The following is a 23,581-nucleotide window of genomic DNA, read 5'->3' on the forward strand; positions in this document are numbered from 1 at the left end:
GAATAAAAAGGATAAACTAGAATGTATTTGTGCTGCCCCCAATATTATAATGTTCACCTTTTATTTGTATTTAGCCTTCATACAAACAAGAAATGTGAAATCACTGTCAAATAAAGATCTCAGACTCACCTTATTAATATTAATATCTTTAACTTCAAACTATAGGCTGACATACACTACCAGTCAAACGTTTTTGAACAGTAAGATTTTTTTTTTTTGAAGAATTCTCTTCTGCTGCACCAAGCCTGCAATACTTTTTATTAATTTCTTGTTTTTCTTAATTGTACCTTTTTAAATTGTTAATCATCCTTTTTATTCTACTTTTATTTCTCTTTACATTTCTTTTTTTAATCTTTTTATTCTTATTTTTCTGTTCTCATATTTCTCTGATTGTTTTCTTATTTTTTTTTTAGTCTGCACTTATTTGAGACTTAAAATGTAGTCAAAAATCGTCATGAGGTCATGGAAATGTGCAATGGCCAGAGATTCCATCCTTTCGACCGTATATACACCTTCATACCACCCGTCCTCCTCTCTAACCCATGCTTGAATAAGTTTTCCCTGAAGCTTGCAGTACACAGCGTCACAGCATGCAGTGATCCGCAAGTGTCCTGATACCCAGAAATACATCTGTATTCTTAGGGACGATCAGACTTGCTCTTCAAATGACACCCTGAACTCTCCAGTGATGTGGCTATTTTATGCCAGCGGTGTTGTTTGGAATTCCAATCCTCCTTTCCTTTATTCCATTCTGGTTCAGTTTTCATCTTTGAAACCCTTTTGTCTTGTTGATGCTGCTTGGGTCACTCCCAAGTTCTTCAGTGAAAAGTTTCTAGTTTCTCCTTTGCTCATTTTCTCCTCTTTTCCTCTAGTATCTCCAAAGGAGGCAGCAAGAAAACGCCCAGCGGCAGAGTCGCGGAGAGCCTCCGTTACCGGAAGAAGACATCAGCAAGATGTTCAAACCTCCGCAGGCGCCTGCGCGCATGGACACGCTCCTCATCGCAGGTACCCGGGGGGTCAACGGCCGCCGTTCACCCTGAGTTAAACGCCTTTTTCTTCCAGCATATTCTGCAGGGCACTGGAAATTTATAGTCCTCTGTCTAAAAGAATCGATCCATGAATCGATCAATTCAGCAATGAATGGATCAGTTTAAATGGGAATGGGAATAACTGCAGGTCTTAAATCTTCACACCATGTTCTTATCCCGATGGAGTTCACAGTTAAATTTGGCCTCTTCTATTGGACAACCATCATCTCTGAAGAGGATGATTAAGTACTAAGCTTGTCAATAGTTGTTTTTTTCCCCATCAACATGATTAATCTTATTTAATTAAGTTTAATTTTGTCCATTTCTACATGTAGTCAGGGCTCAACAATAAAAAAAAAAAAAATGTTCTTCACTGTCCCAGTTGAGCCAGTACTTAGAAAATAGTTTTACTTAAGTATTTATTTATTTATTATTATTCCTGTTGTTGTTGTTTGTTTATTTGTCAAAATTGTAAAAAAATAAAAATATATATATATATATATATATATATATATATATATATATATATATATATATATATATATATATATATATATATATATATATATATATAGGCGACTATTTTTTTTGTAAATATTTGCTACAAAAACGCATTTATTAATAATCATAAATATTACTATTATTTATAGTGTTTTATTTTTACATTTTCATTATGATCTGGAAATGATACAACTACAAATTGGACAGAACACATGCTGGGTTGTTTTCAACCATCAGTTGGGTTAAATGTTTAACCCAACCTTCTGGGCAGTACCCAACCGCTGGGTAAATATGGACAAAGCCAGCGATTGGGTTGTTTTTACCCAGCGGTTGGGTTACTGCCCAGAAGTTTGGGTTAAACATTTAACCCAACTGTTGGTTGAAAACAACCCAGCATGTGTTCTGTCCAATATTTAGCAGCACTGTATTTAACCCAGCATTTTTTAGAGTGTTTGAAACTCATGACTCCACAATAGCATACAGTGCAAAACATTATTGATTTGTTTGCAATTTTCAGCCCCTTCCAGCTGATGCACCAAGGCCATTACATGTCATTCTCGCAATTATCATGAAACCACATCTGTTAGCCAATTAAATACCATTACCTTGTAAAACAATGTATAAATACAGAAACCATGGATGTTCTCCTTACTCCACACACCTGATTTATATTATAAGCTCATTTAACCCAAAAGGTTTAACCCTCTGGTGCAGCTCATGAGGCAGTCAAAAATTACCTTTATTTCAATGAAATGCACAATATTTTAGTTAAATAGTGTTGTTTTTTTTTTATGTAATTTTGTATTTTTTAGGGATTTTTGGTACTACATCAGAAATATATTCTTTTGGTTTTTCTCATTGTGATGGATGATTTAAGGGAATTTGGGCTTTGTTTTCCCTCCTATTTATATTTCTGTGAAACAGGAAGCCATGGCTGGATAATTTCATGTTCATAATCACCCTGGAGTGCTCAAAATTGTGAATATGAATGGGAATATACTTTAATCATAAAAGTTTTTTTCAAATACACGTTGGACACAAATATTGGTACCACTAGAAATTCTTTATTTCATAATGATATTTTCCCCCCATTTTAAATTCTTATTATCCAATGAAAGGTTAGATTTTTGTGAATTTTTTTAAATAAAAGATCAAAAGGATTAACAATGCATATTAATTTTCACAGCCGCCTTTGATCATATTTGCCAAGGGTGCCAATAATTCTGACCACTACTGTAGCAAGTGCCAAAACCTTTACAAAGTTTCATACCATTCTGATGAACTGAAAAAATTCTTGAACCCCCCCCCAATAACAGCATTTTAGTCCAAAATGACCAAAGAGCACCAGAGGGTTCAAATGTGCCGTGGTTTGAGAACTGCTGTTATACACCAAGTCCTTGACGACAAACTCTGATTTTCTTGTGGTTTGTCTGGCTTCATTGCTGTGTGGCCAGTGTTGTTTACTCTTGGGTGTAAAGAGTCGCCCCAGTTGAATAATCAATATCGCTTGGTCTTGTTGTATATAATTAATTTGTTTCCTTCTGCTTCTTCACAAGGACAAATCAACAACTACTGTCAGAACATTAAGGAGTTCACTTCGCAGAACCTTGGAAAACTGTTCATGGCAGAAGCACTGCAGGGCCACAACAGCTAGAGTGACGAAACGGAGCGACGCATCTGCCTTTCTCTATCTCTAACCTCCAACAGAAACCATTATAATGAGCTTAAGGGAAGATGTTGTGCAGATTTTTTTGTAATTTGTACAATAAAGATGTATGCATCTTCTCATTGCTGTCTTTTTGATGCTTATTCATTATCCAAGTTGCAGCATATGTGCTGAAGAATCCTGCTGTCTGATTACTTGGCAAAGCTGGAAATAAACTGGTAATACCATTGAAGTTCTTTCGAATTTGTCTTTCAGACTTGCTTTCACACTGGGTTTGTGCACTAAATGACTGGTTTTAGGTGTTTTAATGAGGCTGTCGGATCAGCTTTAATCACAAATAATTATGTGCACTGTGAACGGCAGTGCGTTTCTTGCTCATGTTCTTCCACAGCAGGTTATCCGCGCTGAAGAATGCTGTCTTTGGTATGTAAAGATTTTCATGTCACTTCTAACAAAGCAAGAGTGATTACGTGCGATCAGAGGTCGCTGTAAAGCTGCATCTGCTGTCGATTAAACTAGTTATAAAAACACTTTCAGTTAGTTGTCAAGAAGCACTTTGTTTCTGTGCATTTCAAAGCATCATAGGTGGGCTCTCGACATGAAAGGTAGGTTTGCAACATTATGCTGCATTATAGATTGCTTCTTGCAAAACAGCATGTATACTTCACAGAAGCCAATGCCAGAATGCATTACGGTGAGCTTGCTGAAAAAGTGCCAAGATGCAGAGAAGTCATGAGAAATTTTGATTTTAAACGTACAATTCCTATCAGTGATTGAAACTCAAAATTGAAAATGGACTCTTTCAGCTTGGCTGTAAAAGTAGTTGGTTGCTGCCAATGTAAAGCATCCTAAAACAGACACTTGTGAAGTTAATGTTGTTACAGTAGATGTAGTAACTATATCATCTGGCTAAAATAAACTTTCTCTCTTGACACCCATTAAAAATGATCCATTCAATTCAGAATATATCATAATGTTAGAGCAGCTGTTTGGACTGCACACTTCAAATGTTGACTAGTATATTACAAAAATATAATTACTCATTTTATTACTATTGTGCAAGAGATATTTTCTGTTGTTTTGTAGATTTATCGAGTGTCACTTTTATTAATGTAATTGAATTACTTTTTTTTTGTACTGTAAAATAGTAATTCCTGTCTTTTTAATATCATTTTATAATTATTGCATATAATAATTAATCATTTAATAATAATGTACATTTTACTGTACAATAGTAATGCGTTCCAGTCTTTTTTTATCATAACATTTGAGTTCCAAAAAATAAAATAAAATAAACTTTGTACTTGGGCTGAGACACTAGAAATAAAGTAAACTGAATATACATTTACTTGATAGTCCACTTAAACAGATTTCCACTTATTTGTGGGCTGAGTTCACATGGTCACTGAAATAAGTGTGAGTTTGTTCTATTATAGATTATACCCAAGTTTTAACAACCTTAAAGAGAAATAATTTCTATTGGCAGTACGGCGTGGGTGAAACAGACAAAGCTTTGCTTGTTGGCCTGTAGTTTTTAAACTTTTTTTTTTTTTTTTCTCAATCTAAGTACATGTCCTTTTATGTGTCTTATATATGTCCAAAGTTTAATATGACAGAAATTGATATTCATAGGCTATTATTTATCCAAATGCCTATTAGCTTTAAACCGGTTTTTAAATTTAGTGGGCTCTTAAATGTGTGGAATATTGCTTGGTTGGATGTTTCTTTTCTTTTCTTTTCTTTTTGTTTGTCTTTTTTAATATTATTAAACAATCCAAAAAATAAATTCAGTAAGGATGCTTAGAAGGTTTACTAAGTATCCTTCCAGCATCACAGTCGTCGACTCTGAGGATGCAATGTCCTTTTCTTTTGAAAACAAGATGTATAAGCAAAACAAACATCGAGACTCTGAATGTACTCCATATTTTGTGAGGAATACGGCAGAACTCCGTGTTCCCGGGTTTGTCATTCATCCTTAAGATGTTTACGCAGGTCTGCGTCGCTCCGTTAGCTCGGTGCCCTCGCGAGGCTCTCTGTGTGGCAATTCGAGGCCCGCGTTACCGCGCGACCTATTGAAATATGTCGCGTTGATTAAAAACAGCAGCTGCTCGGGCTGCGCTGTTCAAATCAGCTTGTCAGTAATGATGGACAATGCCTCGGCTTAATAAAATGAAACGAGTTATCTTGCTGTTAAGTCATGACTCTTACTTTTTTTCCCCTTCTTCTCTGAAATTGCCATGGCAACTGCAGATTCTCTATGCACTGGCGATAGGAGCCGAGAAGAGTTTCCCCCACCCTTCCAAAAGTAATCTTGTAAATCCTCAAAACCTAAAGAAAATATTGATTTAGCAAAGGTGTGGGTGGGAAAGATGAATGAAGGATTTGCGTGATGAGGAGAAATACCAAAGATTGCCGATTAAGACAAGAAAAATACAGTGGGCTGGGAGATACAGGCCTACATCGTTTCATAACGATACCGTGTTCACCACACCGCTTAAATCCGCCACGCGGTTTTATCATAAACGGCTGTCACGCGTTCATCCCGCTCGTGACACATTAGAACGGCCTGTCAGGGTCCTTCAGAGAATTGATGCCAGTTAGAAAGAAAGCGGTGGGATTTTATTTTATTTTTTTATTTTTTTTTTTTTTTACACCCGCCATGCTGTGGGATGCTTTGTCATAAAGCACAAGCCGCTTAATACAGACTGACCTAAACTGTCTGGGATAATTATGACGCGCGACTTGCCCCCGTCCTGAGAGAAGCGTTCTCAGCTGAGAGTGGCTGATATAGAGAGGATAAACCAATGATTGACTTGGCTTTGTAGCTGGCCCCACTTATACCGGGTTTTTAATTTTTATTTATTTATTTTTTTTCATGCAGCGCAAAATACCTGCGTTCAGCGCCACTCTCGGAATATCCGTCCTGCTATTTGGAATAGTGATATCTATATATATATTATATCTATATATAACATTTAAATGCTATTGATGTATGTGTAGAGAGCCTACACACAGGGCCGTCCTTTGGGCGGTGCAAATGGTGCGGTCGCACCGGGCCCCGCGCTGTGAGGGGCCCCCCCAAATTTGATGACTCTCGACTCGACATAAAGAAGACGAGACTCGACTTAGACTTTGACAGCAATGACTCGAGACTTGACTTGGACTTGAGCCCTGTGACTCGGAAAGACTTTATGATCAGATCAGGGTCGTTCACTCTAGACGGGTGCAGCGTGCTTGGGCTTGACTGGCAGTAAGCCAGAGACTGCTTTCAGGGAGCGCTTGATACAGTATATGTTCGTATAAATTAATGTAGTAATAGCATAACTTAGGACAAAAGAACAGAGAAAAAGAAAAAGGAAAAAATGACATGATTCGTCTAGTAGCTATCTCCGCTCTAGCTATCTAAAGCGCTGCCCTGCCCGTTTGATCGCCGCCCAGCAGACACACAGAGCGGGCATGAGAAACGAGAGGCGCTGCCGCGATCACTGGTGCTCGCCTTATCACCGTGACCGCTGCTGTGAAATGCTAAACATATTCTTCACTTCTTTTGTTTGTCCGACAACGAGGTGCACTATGAGTGACGGATCCGCATCCCGCCACGACCCTTGCACTCTGCCAACTCCATGTGCTTTAATTTTTGTAATAAGCACCTCTCTGAGACTTTTTATTTATTTTATTTTTTATTTTTGGCAGATCTCCACTGTTTTTATTCAGTCATATTTTAATTGCATGTTCTTTTTATTTAAACCTCCATTAAATTTAAAGTTAATCCATAATTGAGATTTAAATCTGAGTTTAAAGTTATGGTGCAACAGGATTAAAGTATTACTTAAATCCAGGATCAAAATGATGGGTTAAAATGTAAACCTGCTTATTATTAAAGATTTAAAGTTTGGTGCAACAGAATTATTAGATAAACCTTGATTTAATCTAATTTAAAATTAATCATTGCCAACAATTTAGCTATAATTTGAAGGGAAAAAAGCCACAATGGGCCTAATGATCATTTAAAATATAATTTGAAGAAGAGTTTCTTTCACAAAATGAGCATTGTGTATATATAACTTTAAAATATACTCATTTTTTCTCCCTCTTCACCAGGCACTCATTTCACTTTTATTTCTTTCGGGATAAATATTAAATTCACGTGTTGTAAATCAGTCTGTATATAGCGCACATATAGCCCCTAAATTTAGCGATACAACATTTTTTCTTTGTTACTCTTAGTTATAAAGGATGGCACATCATTTTTGAATGACTGTCTTCATGAGTTTGTCTGCATCCATATTGCATGTTTCCTCTCACTTGTAAAGTATGGTAGCAGTTATTTCTTCTAGTTGTTTCAAAGCAGTTCTTTCTGCGTTTCCGCTCTCGTTTTTAAATCGGTTTCATTGAGGTTCCAAATAATGTCTCATTGGCTTAGATATAACACATAGAAGCATTCTTATGCACACATGCAAAGTATTGCAGCTGTTATTTCTATGAAATTCTGTTGTCTTTGCTATTCTGTTACTAATAAAATAGTTTTTTTTCACTACTTGTATTTTGGCACAATCCCTAAATATAACTTGAGTAGTTTTAAGGGCACCCATCTCACATGAAATTAAACTAGCCTATGTAAAACACATTCTACCCAACATCCTGATATAAATTACTATAAATTTGATGTGGTAATTAATACTGAGACACTAGTTTGGGCAAAGAGCACTAATGACTAAGACTTGAAGCTAAAAGTTGAGGACTTGCAACTCGACTTGGACTTGGATACTGGGAATTTTATCGTCATGATTAAATTATATATTGGGTAATAACAATGCCATTATTGAATATATGTTGGGGTGTGATTTTTCAATGTAAACAGTCACAACAGTTTTATTTATATTAAATTTATTACACATTTATGAGCACGCAACTCAACCCCTGCCCCTAAACCTACCATTTGTCAATAAAACAAGATATATCTGGCAGATACAACTACCATCATAATTTATTCCAAATGTATTAATATTCTAAGTCTTGTCAAACAATTAATCGCATCCAAAATAGTTTTTGTTTACATAATGTGTACTGTGTATATTTATGTATACATAAATACACACACATGCATGTATATATTTAAGAAAAATGTTACGCTTATATATTAAATGTATTTATATAATTTATATAAAAATATACATGTAAATATCTTCAAAATATATGCTGTATGTGTCTTTATATATACATAATAAATATACACAGTACACACGCATATATTATGTAAACAAACTTTTATTTTGGATGCGATTTAATCACAATTAATCTTCTGACAGCACTAGTTTTAATATATTTTTGATAGGCTATATTGGCGCAAATAAATATGATTATTTGATGCTGCGTTCCATTCAACTCTGGAAGTTGGATTTTCCAACGTACACTGTAAAAAAAATTCCGTAAAATTTATGGTAAAAAACCGGCAGCTGTGGTTGCCGGAATTCTACCGTAAAAAATACGGTAGCAACGTTTTAGGTTTTACGGTTTTAACTTAAATTTACAGTTAAATACCGTAATTTCATTAACTGATATAATGTTAATATACCAACCTACTGAAGTACTGAAATCTGTTTTGTACCTTTGAAATACACTGATAAGCACCAAATGCAGGTGGTGATGAGAAAGTCACATGATGAACCAAAGCCCATCACAAACAGCTTTTAAATAATAACATATATGGAAGGTGCACAGTGTCATTCACATAAACATTAAACATCATCATGGTGAGACTCATTAAACTGAAATAAGCAATAAACATTAATTTAACAACATTAGATGTACAAACAAACAACCCTCATAAACATAACTCGTAAGAAAAAACTAAGAAGAAACCTAGTTATTTCAAAGAAAAAAACATCAAATTCAAACAAAATTTGAAATGCAACGCAGGGAATTCTGGGAACTTCAATTTACTGTTTTTCCCTGTAAATTTTACATTCTTTTTTTTTTACTTCCAAAAGCGGTATTTCACCGTAAAATTGTCTGAAATGTCTATTACAGTTGTTCACTGTATATATTAGGGGAACTTACCGTTAACCATTTAACAGGTTTTTACCGTAGCTTTTTCAGTTTTTTTTCCGTTAAAATCACCATCATTTTTTACAGTGTATAGTGTGAGAGAACACTGGTGATTTTTGAACCGTTCCGAATGTTGAGTCATTGTTAATTTGTTAATTTGTTTTATCACTTTACATTAATTAAAATGTTTTAGTGTATGTTTGTAGATAGCTATTAGTTGTTCATTTCATTAATTAATTTAATTTAATTTTCACTTCATTCATTTTTTCTGGTAGCCTATTGGTACTATAAATATAATATAATATTAGAGTTTTACTTTGTAGTTTTTGCGTTTAAACATTTTAATCTACTTTGCAAGTTGCAACAATTGCTGTTTGGATCAAATTGTTCTTCTGAAAAATAATACAATAATGAATCAATAAATATAACACTTGAAATCCTATTCTATATTTTTGTACCTGTGTTTTCAGCCCTAATCAGTTCATACATATTATTGAAGTGGTGAATTTAGGTTACAAATATGATTTCAACAAGTATTATTTTTAATCTTCAATACTCCATAAAAAGTAAAAATTGTCAATTTTGTTTTCATGGTGGCTAATTTTCTTTCCCTTCAACAGATACCCTGGGGCTTCCCGGTGGACGTGATTACCGTGGCACTGGTGTCACGCTGCATTCCAAGTGGCCATTGTTAACAAATTGGCCAATAACAATGCCCAGGAAACCCCTGAATGAGCTATGACACTAAAAGCTTGATGTGTTTTTTTTACATTTTGAGCAGACAGTCCAAGACCACTTACGCTCTCTTCCTGTCAGAGAGGCAGCGGGTGACCCAGACTGGCTTTTGCAGACGCCTGCAGGTGATTTAGACAAATGCTTTCTGTGCGGGTTAACCTTGAGTTTGAGAAACTCGTTCAAGGTTTGGAGGCCGGTAAATTCTCCCGAAGTGTCAGCGTTTTCACATTGCTTACCTCAGGAACTGAGGAATAAATTCTCACCCAATTTTCAGTGCTGAAATCCACTCGCGTGGCCTTCAGTAAGAGCTCTGAGCTGTTCTTCATGATAGCATAAGTGACTTTGCACATGTGCGTATGTGAAATCTCCACTTTCCAAAAAGACAAGCTGCATCTAGACGGTCTTTAGCATATTTGTTTGTTATTGCACCTCATAAATAAGTTGTTTGCTGCAAAACCTTGTCACACTGGAAACATTATCTGTCAAAATCGGATTGTTGTGCCAGTAGGAATATTTAATGCCCAATGAGCGAACCATATGGCTCTCGCTCAGAAATGAGCTGCCAAACAAGTCTTTATGAAGTTCAGCACAAACAAACTAATGATCTGATTACACAGAGCCCAAATATACTGATTTAGGAAGGCAGATATTCTCGGATGGACACATTTATAGTGGTGTTTAATCACTTTTAACATGCGAAAGACCTCAAATCATGCAGTTTGTTGAGGAGTAGTGCACTTTTACTTTTCAGAGCAATCAAGTTTATGATTTGGGTCTAGTGGATGATAAAACAGGCAAAAAATATCTCAAAGACTCTTTGTTTTGACAAGTGTTCAGAAAATGTTTTAGGGATTCCATTTGGTGACGCAAGAAGTAGAAACATTTCAGCTTTAAGTAAGTTTGACAATGCACACATAATGAGATGTTTGTTGATGCAAATGCGTGTCTAATCCAGGACTACAAGCTGAATCCTTGTTTGAAACCATCTGTGATCAAAACATGTACTGTGACACACGGGACAAGTATTAAGACATCCATTAACTAAGCATATGAATGGATTATATATGCAAAGAAACACTGGAGCTCTGACAGCCCATGAAGGAAAAAGTTACAAACCATTAGGTCTCAATATAAAGCTTTAGCAAGATAATTAAGCTTTTTCTTTTGTGTTTCTAATGTGTTCCTTAATGTTAAATTAAATTGTCACTATACAGTAGCTAATGCCACCAGATGAAACCGGTTTCCTGCACACTTATATTCAGTAGTTTCATCGATTTAACTGCACTGACACTCTGGGATGAGAATAAAATCTGAACAGAATTTTGATGGATAATGACAATTTGCATCATCAACACTGTTACTGAACTGAATTGAATCTACATTGAGCTGAGTAATGATGCTGTGGATTTACACTGAAAAGGTGATGTAGAAATTGAAGTTAATACTGAAATAGTATTTTCTTGTAATCTTTGTTTACAACTTGGAAAAATAATTTTTTCCACACACAGTCCCACCCTAAACCCAATGCTACTGGTTGAATCAAAGTTGCTGTTTTGGCCTGGTCATCAAATCAGGATGGACAAGCTTCAGATGATCTCTGCATATTAAGCTGGAATTCAAGTAGGTATTTTTACACTGAAAAAATAACAAGTTTTCATCTTTTGAACTTTCCTAAAAGTTTTCATACCGTCCACCCACAGATCTACCGCATGTCCCTCTGCAGGATGACGCTGCACAACCAAGGGCTGTAGCATGAGGTGAATTTCAAATTGTCCAGCAAGAGCACAGTGGCGTTACTTTTTCTTACCATCAGCTGGCTGAGATGCTTGTTCCAAAACCTATTGAGCTCCCTAAGTAGACAGCATTTTAATGTAAAAGTGTGGCCTAGATAGGAAAGCAATCTCGTTACGTACTGAAACACTCAGTGGGAACATAGCAAAACTAGAAAATTGCTGAATATAAATACAATTTGTAAATGTCTAAAAGTACAGAAACCAGACTGTATTACTCAGTGTATTACTCAGTATATTACGTGTGCTGGAGTACCAGTTTATTAGAGTACCATGCAGCCTAGCAACATGCTAAATTATAGTGTGTCAGTCTGTTTGAGAAGTTCTGTTTGTTCCAAATTGGTCACTATTTCAGTTAGGTTGCTTCCTAAATAGGCAGCAGACAGCAAGGTTGCCTATAGGTTTTGGAACACAGCCAACGTTTTAACATTTTTCAAAGGTTCAGGGTAAGATTTTTTTTTTTTAAATGGAAAGAAATGTGCTCAAGACTGCATTTAATTGATCAAAAATAGAATTGCAAAATATTACAATTTAAAATAACCTTTTTCAATTTGAATATATTTTAAAATGTTATTCCTGTGATGCAAAGCTGAATTTTCAGGATCATTGCTCCAGTCTTCAGTGTCACATGATCCTTCAGAAATCATTCTCAAATGCTGATTTGCTGCTCAAGAAACAGCTTATTATTATCAATGTTGAAAACAGTTGTGCTGCTTCATATTTTTGTGAAAAATATGGTGCATATTTTTCATCATTCTTTGAATATAAAGTTCAAAAGAACAGCATTTATTTGAAATAATGTTTCAAGATCTTTTGAAACATGAAAAATGTATTCTGATTCTGTAACGTGTTACTATATGTGTAGCATGTTAGCCCAACACTGGCGGTCTGTCATAGCAAGCGTTTTATTTAATGGCCTTTTGTGATAATCAGTGTCAGCTGAAAGCGGCTATTCATTCGGCTTTGACTCTGTATAAAAGGATCAAACGAGCTGGAAACCGCGCAGGAATGATTTGCCCTTTTTCCCCAGCTCACGTAGAGATTCATGAGCTATTTAGGGGTTGGAGAATATTAATAATGGCCAGACATGACACAAAGTTCACTGGCATCATTTTGCAGCTTGTTTTTTGCCTCTTCCAACGTGATTTCATAAAGAGTTTACCATAGTGATTAAAGACAGAGCTCAATATTTGATTTTGACCATTTCCAGGTCATATTTCAGATGGTTTTTGTGCTGTTAATGTTGGTGCTTCTTATCTTGTGTAATACTGAAGTTCTTAAACTCTTCAGAAGAGATTTTGCAACCTACTTCCTTAAAAGAATAGGGCACCCAAAAATGAAAATTTGATGAAAATGTACTCAAACTCAGGCCATCCCAGATATTGATGAGTTTGTTTCGTCATCGGAACAGATTGGAGAAATGAAACACTACATCACTTACTCACCAGTGGATCCTCTGCAGTGAATGGGTGCCGTCAGAATGAGGGTCCAAACAGCTGATAATCCACACCACTCCAGTCCATCAGTTAACATCTTGTGAAGCCAAAAGCTGTGTTTTTACAAAAACAAATCCATCATTAAGACGTTTTTAACTTCAAACCTTTGCTTCCAGCTAAAATACAAGTTCTTTATCCATAATGATGTTTTCTTCAATAATAATAATAATAAATAAAGTCAGCTTGTCTTAATCAGGAGAGAATTATGCACAAACCAAGCACCGTTTACAAGCAAAAACAGTACTAAACAAATGTCTGTAAATTTTGATGTGAGAGGACAACAGGGATGGACTCTTTCACAAGGAAGTGTTGTTATTGATTATTAAGGTTTTTCAAGGTATTATGTGGTGAAATGCCTTAATGATGGATATGTTTCTTACATGCAAGCAGATTTTTACTCTCAAGATGTTAATTGCTGGACTGGAGTGGTGTGGATTATTGTGATGTTTTTATCAGCTGTTTGGGCTCTCATTCTGACGGCACCCATTCACTGCAGAGGATCCATTGGTGAGCAAGTGATGAAATGCTAAATTTCCCCAAATCTACATCTTGGATGGCCAGAGGATCAGTCAATTTTCAGTAAATTTTAATTTTTAGGTGAACTATTACTTTAATGACACATTTAATATGACTGGAAAATCAGTTAAAGAACCCATGAAATTAAAATTAGAGTTAGTTTTGAGCTCATTCATTTGTTAACATGCATCTGAGGGTTGACTAAGATCACTTTTATGATCTGAGATGCACTAATGGTAATTTCACTATACTAGTAACTATTTAATGACGTTTTGGGATGAGGTCTTTGAGTAGTGCTTTGGGACTTGCGGTTTTGTCACGTCTCTGTTGGGCAGTTGAAATCAAGGTTGACAAAGCATGATTGATGGCTTGATCGGCTCACTGGGACAGCCAGTGTCAGGGTTCAATATAAGAAAGACTTTGGACGGCACAAGGTGGAATAAAACGGCTCTCGGAGGTTTTTGTGGCATTGACATAGAGTTGAAGGACCATAAACCCGCAGTAATGTATGGAGCTCTCTCCATTGTGTGACTGATAGTGATGGCAGACACTCATTTCCACTGCACTGCAGGCATCCAGCTGCCTGTGTGAATCCTGTGAAGGCGTATCTGTGGTTTTATAGCTCACACCATGTGTATGATTAGTGTTACTGCAGTCCGGACAACAGCATATGAATAATGGAGAGGTCACACGCGGTCAAAAGATCCAGTTCCTTCTGTGAGTGCTGCTGTTGGATCTGCTGAGCTTTGTTTTCAGATGAGGCTGAACAGGCTGAAAGTTATTTTAAAATATATTATAATAATTTACATTATTTTTGATAAGTAAATGTGGGTAATCATAAGAGACTTTCAAATATTTGAACAATTGTTTATATAAATAGATAATATAATAGTTTTTACATGAAAAGCAAAGAGAAAATTGCATTTTAATAGCCATGTGTTTATGCCTATTTTGGATAACCCAGTGAATTAAATACATATATAATTAAATATGTAAATAATCATGCTGACAGCATTTTGCATTGACAAAGCAACATAATTCATTCATTTTCAATGAGATTTAGCAAACATGAACAAAAAGCGACATTTGGCGATACCATGTGGGGCATGTAGAGCGTCACAAAGTTGAGAAATGTTTAATTCTATGCAAATGAGCACTGAAGCAAGAGGTGCAGAAACTGGTGTGATCTGTCTCCTTTCTCACTGTTACATGATTTTTCTCTGCCCACATGCAGGGATATAATAAAAGACCCGTGAAAAGCCGGGGTGAGGAATTGTCTGCCGTCTGAGTGAGTTTGATTCATGCATTCATAATCGTTTGTCTTGTTCATGATGTGATGTATTTCGCACTGCTGCAATTTATATTCAAACATTTCCCCCTCCAGAATGTTAAATTTTAGCCATGAGAAAACTGATTGCTTGTAGAAAGATGTCTTATTTTTACTCACAATGCATCTCATTTGTGATCAGGTTTCAAAAGCAATGGCCAGTTTTGCAGCCCAACATTACAATCAATCACTACGACCAACAATACATATGTCCATATGACATTACATAAGGCATAATACACATCTAGCCAGTTGTTATCGCAAAATGAACCACGACAGGGTGATCAGGGCCTGCATATTACACGGCTGCTTGCCACATAAGTAAATAATTAGACATGAAATATTGATTTCAGTTGAGCTCATTAAACACAAAGATTCTGTGAAGAACAATGACGACAAAAGACGAACAAACTAACGAACAAACTTCAAATAAGGGACATTTAGGGAATAATGTACAGTCATATGACTTATTACGCAGCTTTTCACGACATAAATAATTAGCGACATTAAATTATGATTTGAGAAGAAAATCTCCCAAAATTTATTTTTAACTAACTCATGAACCTTTAAAGACAGACCCGTTGAGTTCCGAAGATGTTAATCAATGGTATATGCTTTTGGTGAAGCCATCTGTTTGCTTTAATTCAGCTGATATTTAAAAATATATATATATATATATATATATATATTGTTTATCTAAATTCATGGTGAAAAACTACATTATCCATGATGCTGTACAGAAAATTCCACCAATCAGAGAGTCGCAGCTAGGCAAAGCTCTGCCCACTGCATAAATCATTAATCGAGCTGGTCTCCCAACGCTATCAAAATAATTAAATATTTGTATCTATGTGCATATTCAACACTTTCTCATGACCAATTCGTACGTATTTTATGAGGTGGCTAATTCGTACAAATTCGTACAACCTCACTCGTACGATTTTGTACGACTTGTCTAAACCCCAGTGATGGGTAGGTTTAGGGGTGGGGTTAGGTCTAGGTCATTCATACAAATTCGTATGAATTAACCACCTCGTAAAATATGTATGAATTGCAGTGAGATCGGGATGGCATATTTTGCAATATACTTAAATATATTGTTTCCATAGATAAAATCAGCCACTTTAAATGAATAGTTTTATATTTTGTCATTTTAATTTAACTGCCATCCGCAGTGCTTCACAGGATTATAGTTCTTTCACACATAAAGCTGCTAGGTACACAGTCCTGTACCTTTGTCTTTTTGTATATTCAAATTTTTTTCAAATCAAATTTTGTAATGTTGTGATTGACTTGATAGCTGGTTGGTTTGGTTCACAAATATGAAGAAAACTTAAAAAAAAAAAAATTTTAATCCCTATGGAAAAACTTAAAGGGGTCATATGATGCTATTTTAAAGATCATTATTTTGTGTATTTGGTGTAACAGAATGTTGACATGCTTTAATGTTCAAAAAACACATTATTTTTCAAATACTGTACATTATTTTAGTTCCTCTATGCCCTGCCTTTCTCAAACGCATCGTTTTCTACAAAGCCCCTCCTTCCGACAAGTGCAGTCTGCTCTGATTGGCCAACTGACCCAGTGCATTGTGATTGGCCGAACACCACAAGCACGCGTCGGAAATGTAACGCCCCTTACCATAATCACCAGCTACAGCTTTGAAGATAGTGTTATCAGTTCAGGCCCAAAAGGAGAACAGAGTTGCGTGACAGACACGATGATGCTCGTATGTATTTGCAGTACACAAGCCGCGATTTAAGACGATTTCTGACGGGCTGTACACTCCGCTGTGATGTGACCCTGTTCCCCTCACACACACACGAAGCGTTGCGCAAAACTCTGCATTTGAACAGTCAATAGCAAATACTTGAACTAATAACAAAACATACTTACAGTCGCTGATTCAGAAGCGCCAGATTGTCATAGCAAAGTCAGAATTACCCCCTTTTTTTTTTTTTTAGAAATGCCCTTCGTGCACAGCCAGCCTTGTACTCTACTAGGTTCACGAAACTGTCGTCCATAAAATGTGTTTGCGAACATTTGGGTTGTGCTGTTGTGTTGTAAAACTAATCTTAACAATGATTCATAACTGCATCTACTTTCAGAAGGCCAAATAAAGTGCTTTTGCATCGCACAGAAACACACAGCATCTCCCTGACACAGCTGCATCAACACTACTGCGGTTACTGAAACCACGCCGCCTTTCTTTGCGTGAACATTTGGGCGGCATTATGCAAATATTTCCACATCGTGACATAGACGTGGGGCGTGTTTGAATGAGCCGTTTTAGGGGGATGTGGACTAGTCTTAACTTTTATAAAGAATATCTCCTTGGGTTTGAGACTTTAGCAGGGCTTAAAGTTCTCCGGCACTGTGCCAGATCTCCAGCGTGCGGGAAAAAAAAATCCTACATTTAAGTTTATCACTTTTGAGTTCATGAGTTGCCTACCAATGGTATGAGAAGAGCACAGCTTTCACTCTCAACCAAACTAACATTACTAACTAATCAGAATTTTTTGCTCTTATAAACACCAGACGCACACAATTGTTATTATTTTGCACATAATTAAGTTATTTTGTTGTTTGTTTAGGTTAGCAATATTTATCGCCGTCATTAATAATAACAAACAAACAAACACGGTTTGTAATAATTTTTTGCCTGACACGGTTTCTGTATTCTGCAATATGTAGCAGTAGCATACAAATGTAATGTGTTTTACAGCTGCCAATAACATTTTTTACGCGGTCGCGGGTTCATTTTGTTGATGGTCACAGATAATCCCCAGTCCAAGGACGTGAACAGTACCGAGTTGAACATCACATGTTGTCATCTCGGAATTACGGTAATTACAACATGGCGTGAACGCAGCATTACATAATGTTTTTATATTATAGTACATTATAGTAGCCTATCTATATATGTATCTACATTCCCCTTTTTTAGAGCAGTATAGCTTTCTTTGAAAGCGCCGCCATTTTTCGCTGGTGCAGCGGTCATATGGTAACGTTACAAGCCATAGCTCTCAGAAAACTCCCAGTCCACAAATTGTAATTACGACTTCTATGAGGACGTGAATGCTTTTTACAAGTTGGTATCTCATAATTACGGTTATTACGATATGGCGTGAATGCACCTTTAGTATCCAGTAGCAGAGTCACAGCCCTGATGAATGGAGAAGCGCGACATGTTTAAAAAAGCTTTGAGGTGCAACGGTCAATCTAGCACATATTTAGATATAAAAACTAATTAAAAAGCAGCTGAGCTTTGTAAACAGCTCAGAGTAATCATGTCATCTCCATAAGAACCATATCATTCCCAGAACAAATTTACCGATATTTTTTTTTTTTTTTAAAGGTCTTGTTCACACATGATCTCTTAATGGAAATTTACCGGTAATTTACCAGTAAAGATTCTATGTGTGAAAGGAGCTGCTGTGAATTTGAATCGTTTAAGGTTCATCTGGGAAAACAGTGTGCATTATCTCACTAGATTTGTAACACACATCATTTATAAACCTTTGCCAACAGGAGAATACATCAACATATTTCTAAATATGCCATTTATTGTACATTGCGATTTCAAAATAACAGTTTCTGAGTTTGCATGTGGCCATTAAAATTAATTGGATTTAAACATAGTTTAATCAAGCTGTAAAGTGAAACGTCACCAGGCCGTTGGTGCTCTCTGCAGGTATTTGTTATAATACCTAATGAACTTAAATTGGTTATGTTCTATTATGTATAGGCATATTACATTACATTATTTATTTTAACAGTGTTGTTCAATAAAACCATGTAATTACTTGGTTTTGATATTTTATTTGAGGCAATTATTATTGCCTCATCCTTAGTTTATATATAAATAGTCATACTAAAGACTGGTTTTCACTTAGGTCTATTTGAGTTACTAAAAATATCAGATTACTCAATTGTCAAAATAATCAGTAGATTACCAAAATAATCATTAGTTACAGCCCTAGAATAGTTAAAATATTTCAAAATACAATTGCATTGTCTTTTTGTAATTAAAAGACAAATATTTTGTCATTGAAAATTTCTTAAAAATAGTATTAAAATATTGTCTCGTTCTAGTGAACCAAGTATCTGTATTTTGTCTCATCTCATGAGCTAAGTGTATTGTCACACCCCTAGTGTTGATAAGCGGTGATATAGCTCATAATTTTCCAAGTGTATGATATAGCTTTCATTCTTCAGGTCAACCATATATTCATGAAAAAAATAAATAAATCAGTTTGAATAAGGAAAGCAATAACTTTGCCATAGTATCCTTTCAAATGTTAAAGTTGCCATAGTCATTGCATGTGCTGCCCCGCCCCCTGAAAAAAGTTCAGGCTCAGGATTTTTTTTTTGCTTTAACCCCTGCTTTAGTCTTCGCAACTTTAGGGATCTCATCTATGCACGAACAGCTTGTAACACTCCAAAGAGAAAGGAAAACTTAATCGCATCATATGACCCCTTTAATGGAAAAACTACATTGCAACCCAATGCTACTGAAAAAGTGTCTGGGCACTAATGCACTCCATAACTGACCTCAGATTTGTGCAGCTGACCAATCAGAATCGAGCATTTTCAGAGAGCCTTGCAATAAGTAAAAGCGTATTTGATTTCAGCTTGACAGCATTGTGTAAAGCCGTGACTAACCCTGGATATTTTCCACAACTTCTTCCGAAGTGGAACGGAGCTGTGTGTGTTAAAAGTTTGTGTAAGATGAGAGAAAACGCTCCTCCTGAATATGGCTTATCGTGATGCAGACAAGCGTTTTGAATGCCAGACATGAAAGGAGATGAGCTACCCAGATAAACTCTCTAAAGTCTGAGCTCTGGGCCAGACGTGCATCGCAAGATACGTTTCTCCATAACCCACAGAGATATTTGCAGTAAAATGAAGAAGTCGTCTGAGCAGGACGTTTAATCTCTCCATTAAAATCTTTATCGTTGTATCTGTATCATTCCATCGCTTTCGCGTATGAGCCAGGAATATAATAATTTTCCTGGCATTAGCACAGAAGAGCTAGATCTGCATCTCCAGACCTAGTTGGCTGAGAGTTGATGAAGACGATTAACTTTTCTATCATTCACAGAGCTAATTGAAAGTGAACTGTGTCGTGTTTTGGATTCAGAAGAGGTGCTGAAGGTGGTTACAAGGCTGTTATTTATTTCAATAATTCATCCATCTGTCCATTTTGCTCTCAAACTTTATTTGGGAGGAAGAATTATGAGATGACCCAGAATGCGTCGGCTACAGCAGTTTTGTGCTTTTAAATAGTGAAGTAGAAAGATTTTAATTGGGCACATGGGTGAGAAAGAGATTGTCAGTTTCATTTAAACTTTTAATTTGGTTGTCAAACCAAACTCTTAAACGATTAAAGAAAATTCCTCCTGTCATCTGGTTGCTAATTTCGGAAAATGTCATGACAGTTTATGGCGTTTTTGTAGTGCTTGTTCCTCTGCTATTCTCTGAATGTGAGCTTGCTATGATTTTTCTTTAGCATGCAAAGACTGCACTCCTCATCTCCCTGTGCTGTAGTGAAGGACTCATATCATGAAGCATCAAATTATCCTTGATCTTTGTGATAAGAGTTCATTGTACTATGAAAACACTTTTTGTAACTTTCAGAACTGAAAATTTCATCCTCAGGCCAAAAAGACTTTATTAACGCAAAGCTGCAAAAACAGCATGATCCATATTTCCTAGTGTCAGGCAGATGAATGTGTTTGAGTTCAAATAATGGGGGTGTTCCGTTTTTTCCCGACATAAAAATAAAGGGGATTTAATATTGATGATAACATTGAAGACATTGTATGATTATTCCTTAAAGATAAGGTTTTAATAGTTTTAGTAGTAGCCTATTACGTTCTGCCCAATGTCTTCAAGTGAAACCGAACTTTTATTTTGACGGGTTTGTCGTGAATACCTTTACATTTCTGTGTATATGACATGAGGATAGTTTTTCTCAAATGAAACGGTCAAATGCTCATGAAGTGACTGTCAGAGCAGTTCTGGAGATGTTGTTCATGTATTTATGTCCTCATTTAGTGAGACGACAGACGTTAATATCGCCGCAAGCGCCGCGCGCTTCTGTATGAGTAAACAAACCCGTGCGTCTGCGCCATACATTAACACAGAGACACGCAGAAGTCATATTTAAATAGACGTTTTGCAGCTTAATATTTACAAATAGGAGTGGGAGTGTGCTCACTTGTGTGTGCGCTTACGTTTGTGTGTGTGTGCGTGGGCCGCCCCCCTAAAATAATGGTAGGGGAAACACTGATATATAATATGTATTAGAAATATGTATTAGCCAGAGCTTTAAGGAAAGGAGTGTTACCGTTGAATGATGTGTTTCAGATGCAGAGAAGAAGGCATCTGAGGAGAAAGTCCCGGAGAAGAAAAATGAGAAAATGGAGGACTTTATATAGGAGTCTTCGTAGGGAATTTCCAGACCTCATGATGATTCAAGACATTGGAATCCACCTGCTGTCTATAAAGGACTGAAGTACGATGAAGAGAATCAGATGCTGGTTCTGTGTGACAGCTTCTCCGGTGCCGGCGGCCTTGCCAGAGATGCCTCTAGACAGCTTGCAAACCTTTGTTTTTATTTCTGTTTTTTATATTTTATTTGTAATGTATTTAACCTATATACAATAAAACTATATTTAATAATAACTAAGAAGCTCGCCTGCCTGAAGAGTCTGATTTATAGACTTAAGCAAGAACAGACCACGGAGAAGTCTTCTGAAACCTATTTTGTGAGTATGAAAATTTCCATGCTTATAGGATAGGACAGACTCGACTTTCTTTACCTAACCTGAGAATAAATAAAATAAGGTAGAAGGTGTATGGAATTTAGCACCGCAAAACAATATACATATATATATGTATGTATGTGTATATATGTGTGTGTACATGTATAATGTCTTTCTCCGTTGATAGGTGATTTAGGTTTGTGTATACACAAACCTAAATTACCTATCAACAGAGGAAGACATTATATATGTATATACAGTTGCATCTCAATAAATTAGAATGTCGTGGAAAAGTTCATTTATTTCAGTAGGCTACACAATCATGGGGAAGACTGCTGATCTGACAGTTGTCCAGAAGACAATTATGACACCCTTCACAAGGAGGGTAAGCCACAAACATTCATTGCCAAAGAAGCTGGCTGTTCACAGAGTGCTGTATCCAAGCATGTTAACAGAAAGTTGAGTGGAAGGAAAAAGTGTGGAAGAAAAAGATGCGCAACCAACCGAGAGAACCGCAGCCTTATGAGGATTGTCAAGCAAAATTGATTCAAGAATTTGGGTGAACTTCACAAGGAATGGACTGAGGCTGGGGTCAAGTCTTCAAGAGCCACCACACACAGACGTGTCAAGGAATTTGGCTACAGTTGTTGTATTCCTCTTGTTAAGCCACTCCTGAACCACAGACAACGTCAGAGGCGTCTTACCTGGGCTAAGGAGAAGAAGAACTGGACTGTTGCCCAGTGGTCCAAAGTCCACTTCAGATGAGAGCAAGTTTTGTACTTCATTTGGAAACCAAGGTCCTAGAGTCTGGAGGAAGGGTGGAGAAGCTCATAGCCCAAGTTGCTTGAAGTCCAGTGTTAAGTTTCCACAGTCTGTGATGATTTGGGGTGCAACGTCATCTGCTGGTGTTGGTTCATTGTGTTTTTTGAAAACCAAAGTCACTGCACCCGTTTACCAAGAAATTTTGGAGCACTTCATGCTTCCTTCTGCTGACCAGCTTTTTAAAGATGCTGATTTCATTTGCCAGCATGATTTGGCACCTGCCCACACTGCCAAAAGCACCAAAAGTTGGTTAAATGACCATGGTGTTGGTGTGCTTGACTGGCCAGCAAACTCACCAGACCTGAACCCCACAGAGAATCTATGGGGTATTGTCAAGAGGAAGATGAGAAACAAGAGATCAAAAAATGCAGATGAGCTGAAGGCCACTGTCAAAGAAACCTGGGCTTCCATACCACCTCAGCAGTGCCACAAACTGATCACCTCCATGCCACGCCGAATTGAGGCAGTAATTAAAGCAAAAGGAGCCCCTACCGAGTATTGAGTACATATACAGTAAATTAACATACTTTCCAGAAGGCCAACAATTCAATAAAAATGTTTTTTATTATTATTGGTCTTATGAAGTATTCTAATTTTGTTGAAATCACAATTAAAAGAACCAAAGACTTAAACTACTTCAGTCTGTGTGCATTGAATTTATTTAATACACGAGTTTCACAATTTGAGTTGAATTACTGAAATAAATGAACTTTTCCATGACATTCTAATTTATTGAGATGCACCTGTATATGTTTATGCCATGGTCTGTCTGAATACTCGATTCTGATTGGCTGGCAGGTGTTGATTAAATTCATTTAACTGCACAGGTAGTTCCAGGTCAGTTTAATCACGTTCTATATTAATGCGCTTCCTATAAACATT

The 23,581-nt window shown here is 36.4% G+C and overlaps 1 protein-coding gene and 1 long non-coding RNA gene across 2 annotated transcripts in view; both read left to right on the forward strand.

Moving 5' to 3' along the window:
* The window catches only part of eif3ha (eukaryotic translation initiation factor 3, subunit H, a), a 58,690-nt gene extending 55,252 nt beyond the window's left edge, over positions 1-3,438 (forward strand). The window contains exons 7-8 of the mRNA XM_058747342.1: positions 873-1,005; positions 3,086-3,438. Coding sequence (XP_058603325.1) covers positions 873-1,005; positions 3,086-3,183 — 231 coding nt within the window. The 3' untranslated portion in view covers positions 3,184-3,438. The remainder of the gene's footprint in view (positions 1-872; positions 1,006-3,085) is intronic.
* A 7,910-nt stretch (positions 3,439-11,348) lies between these two features.
* Positions 11,349-21,605, forward strand: LOC131521236 (uncharacterized). The gene is made up of 4 exons (XR_009266235.1): positions 11,349-11,598; positions 11,679-11,735; positions 15,015-15,068; positions 21,480-21,605. It is a non-coding gene; the product is annotated as an uncharacterized LOC131521236 (long non-coding RNA).
* Positions 21,606-23,581: the final 1,976 nt, after the last annotated feature.

Source organism: Onychostoma macrolepis, chromosome 16 (assembly GCF_012432095.1).
Source record: "Onychostoma macrolepis isolate SWU-2019 chromosome 16, ASM1243209v1, whole genome shotgun sequence".
NCBI classification, from domain to species: domain Eukaryota; kingdom Metazoa; phylum Chordata; class Actinopteri; order Cypriniformes; family Cyprinidae; genus Onychostoma; species Onychostoma macrolepis.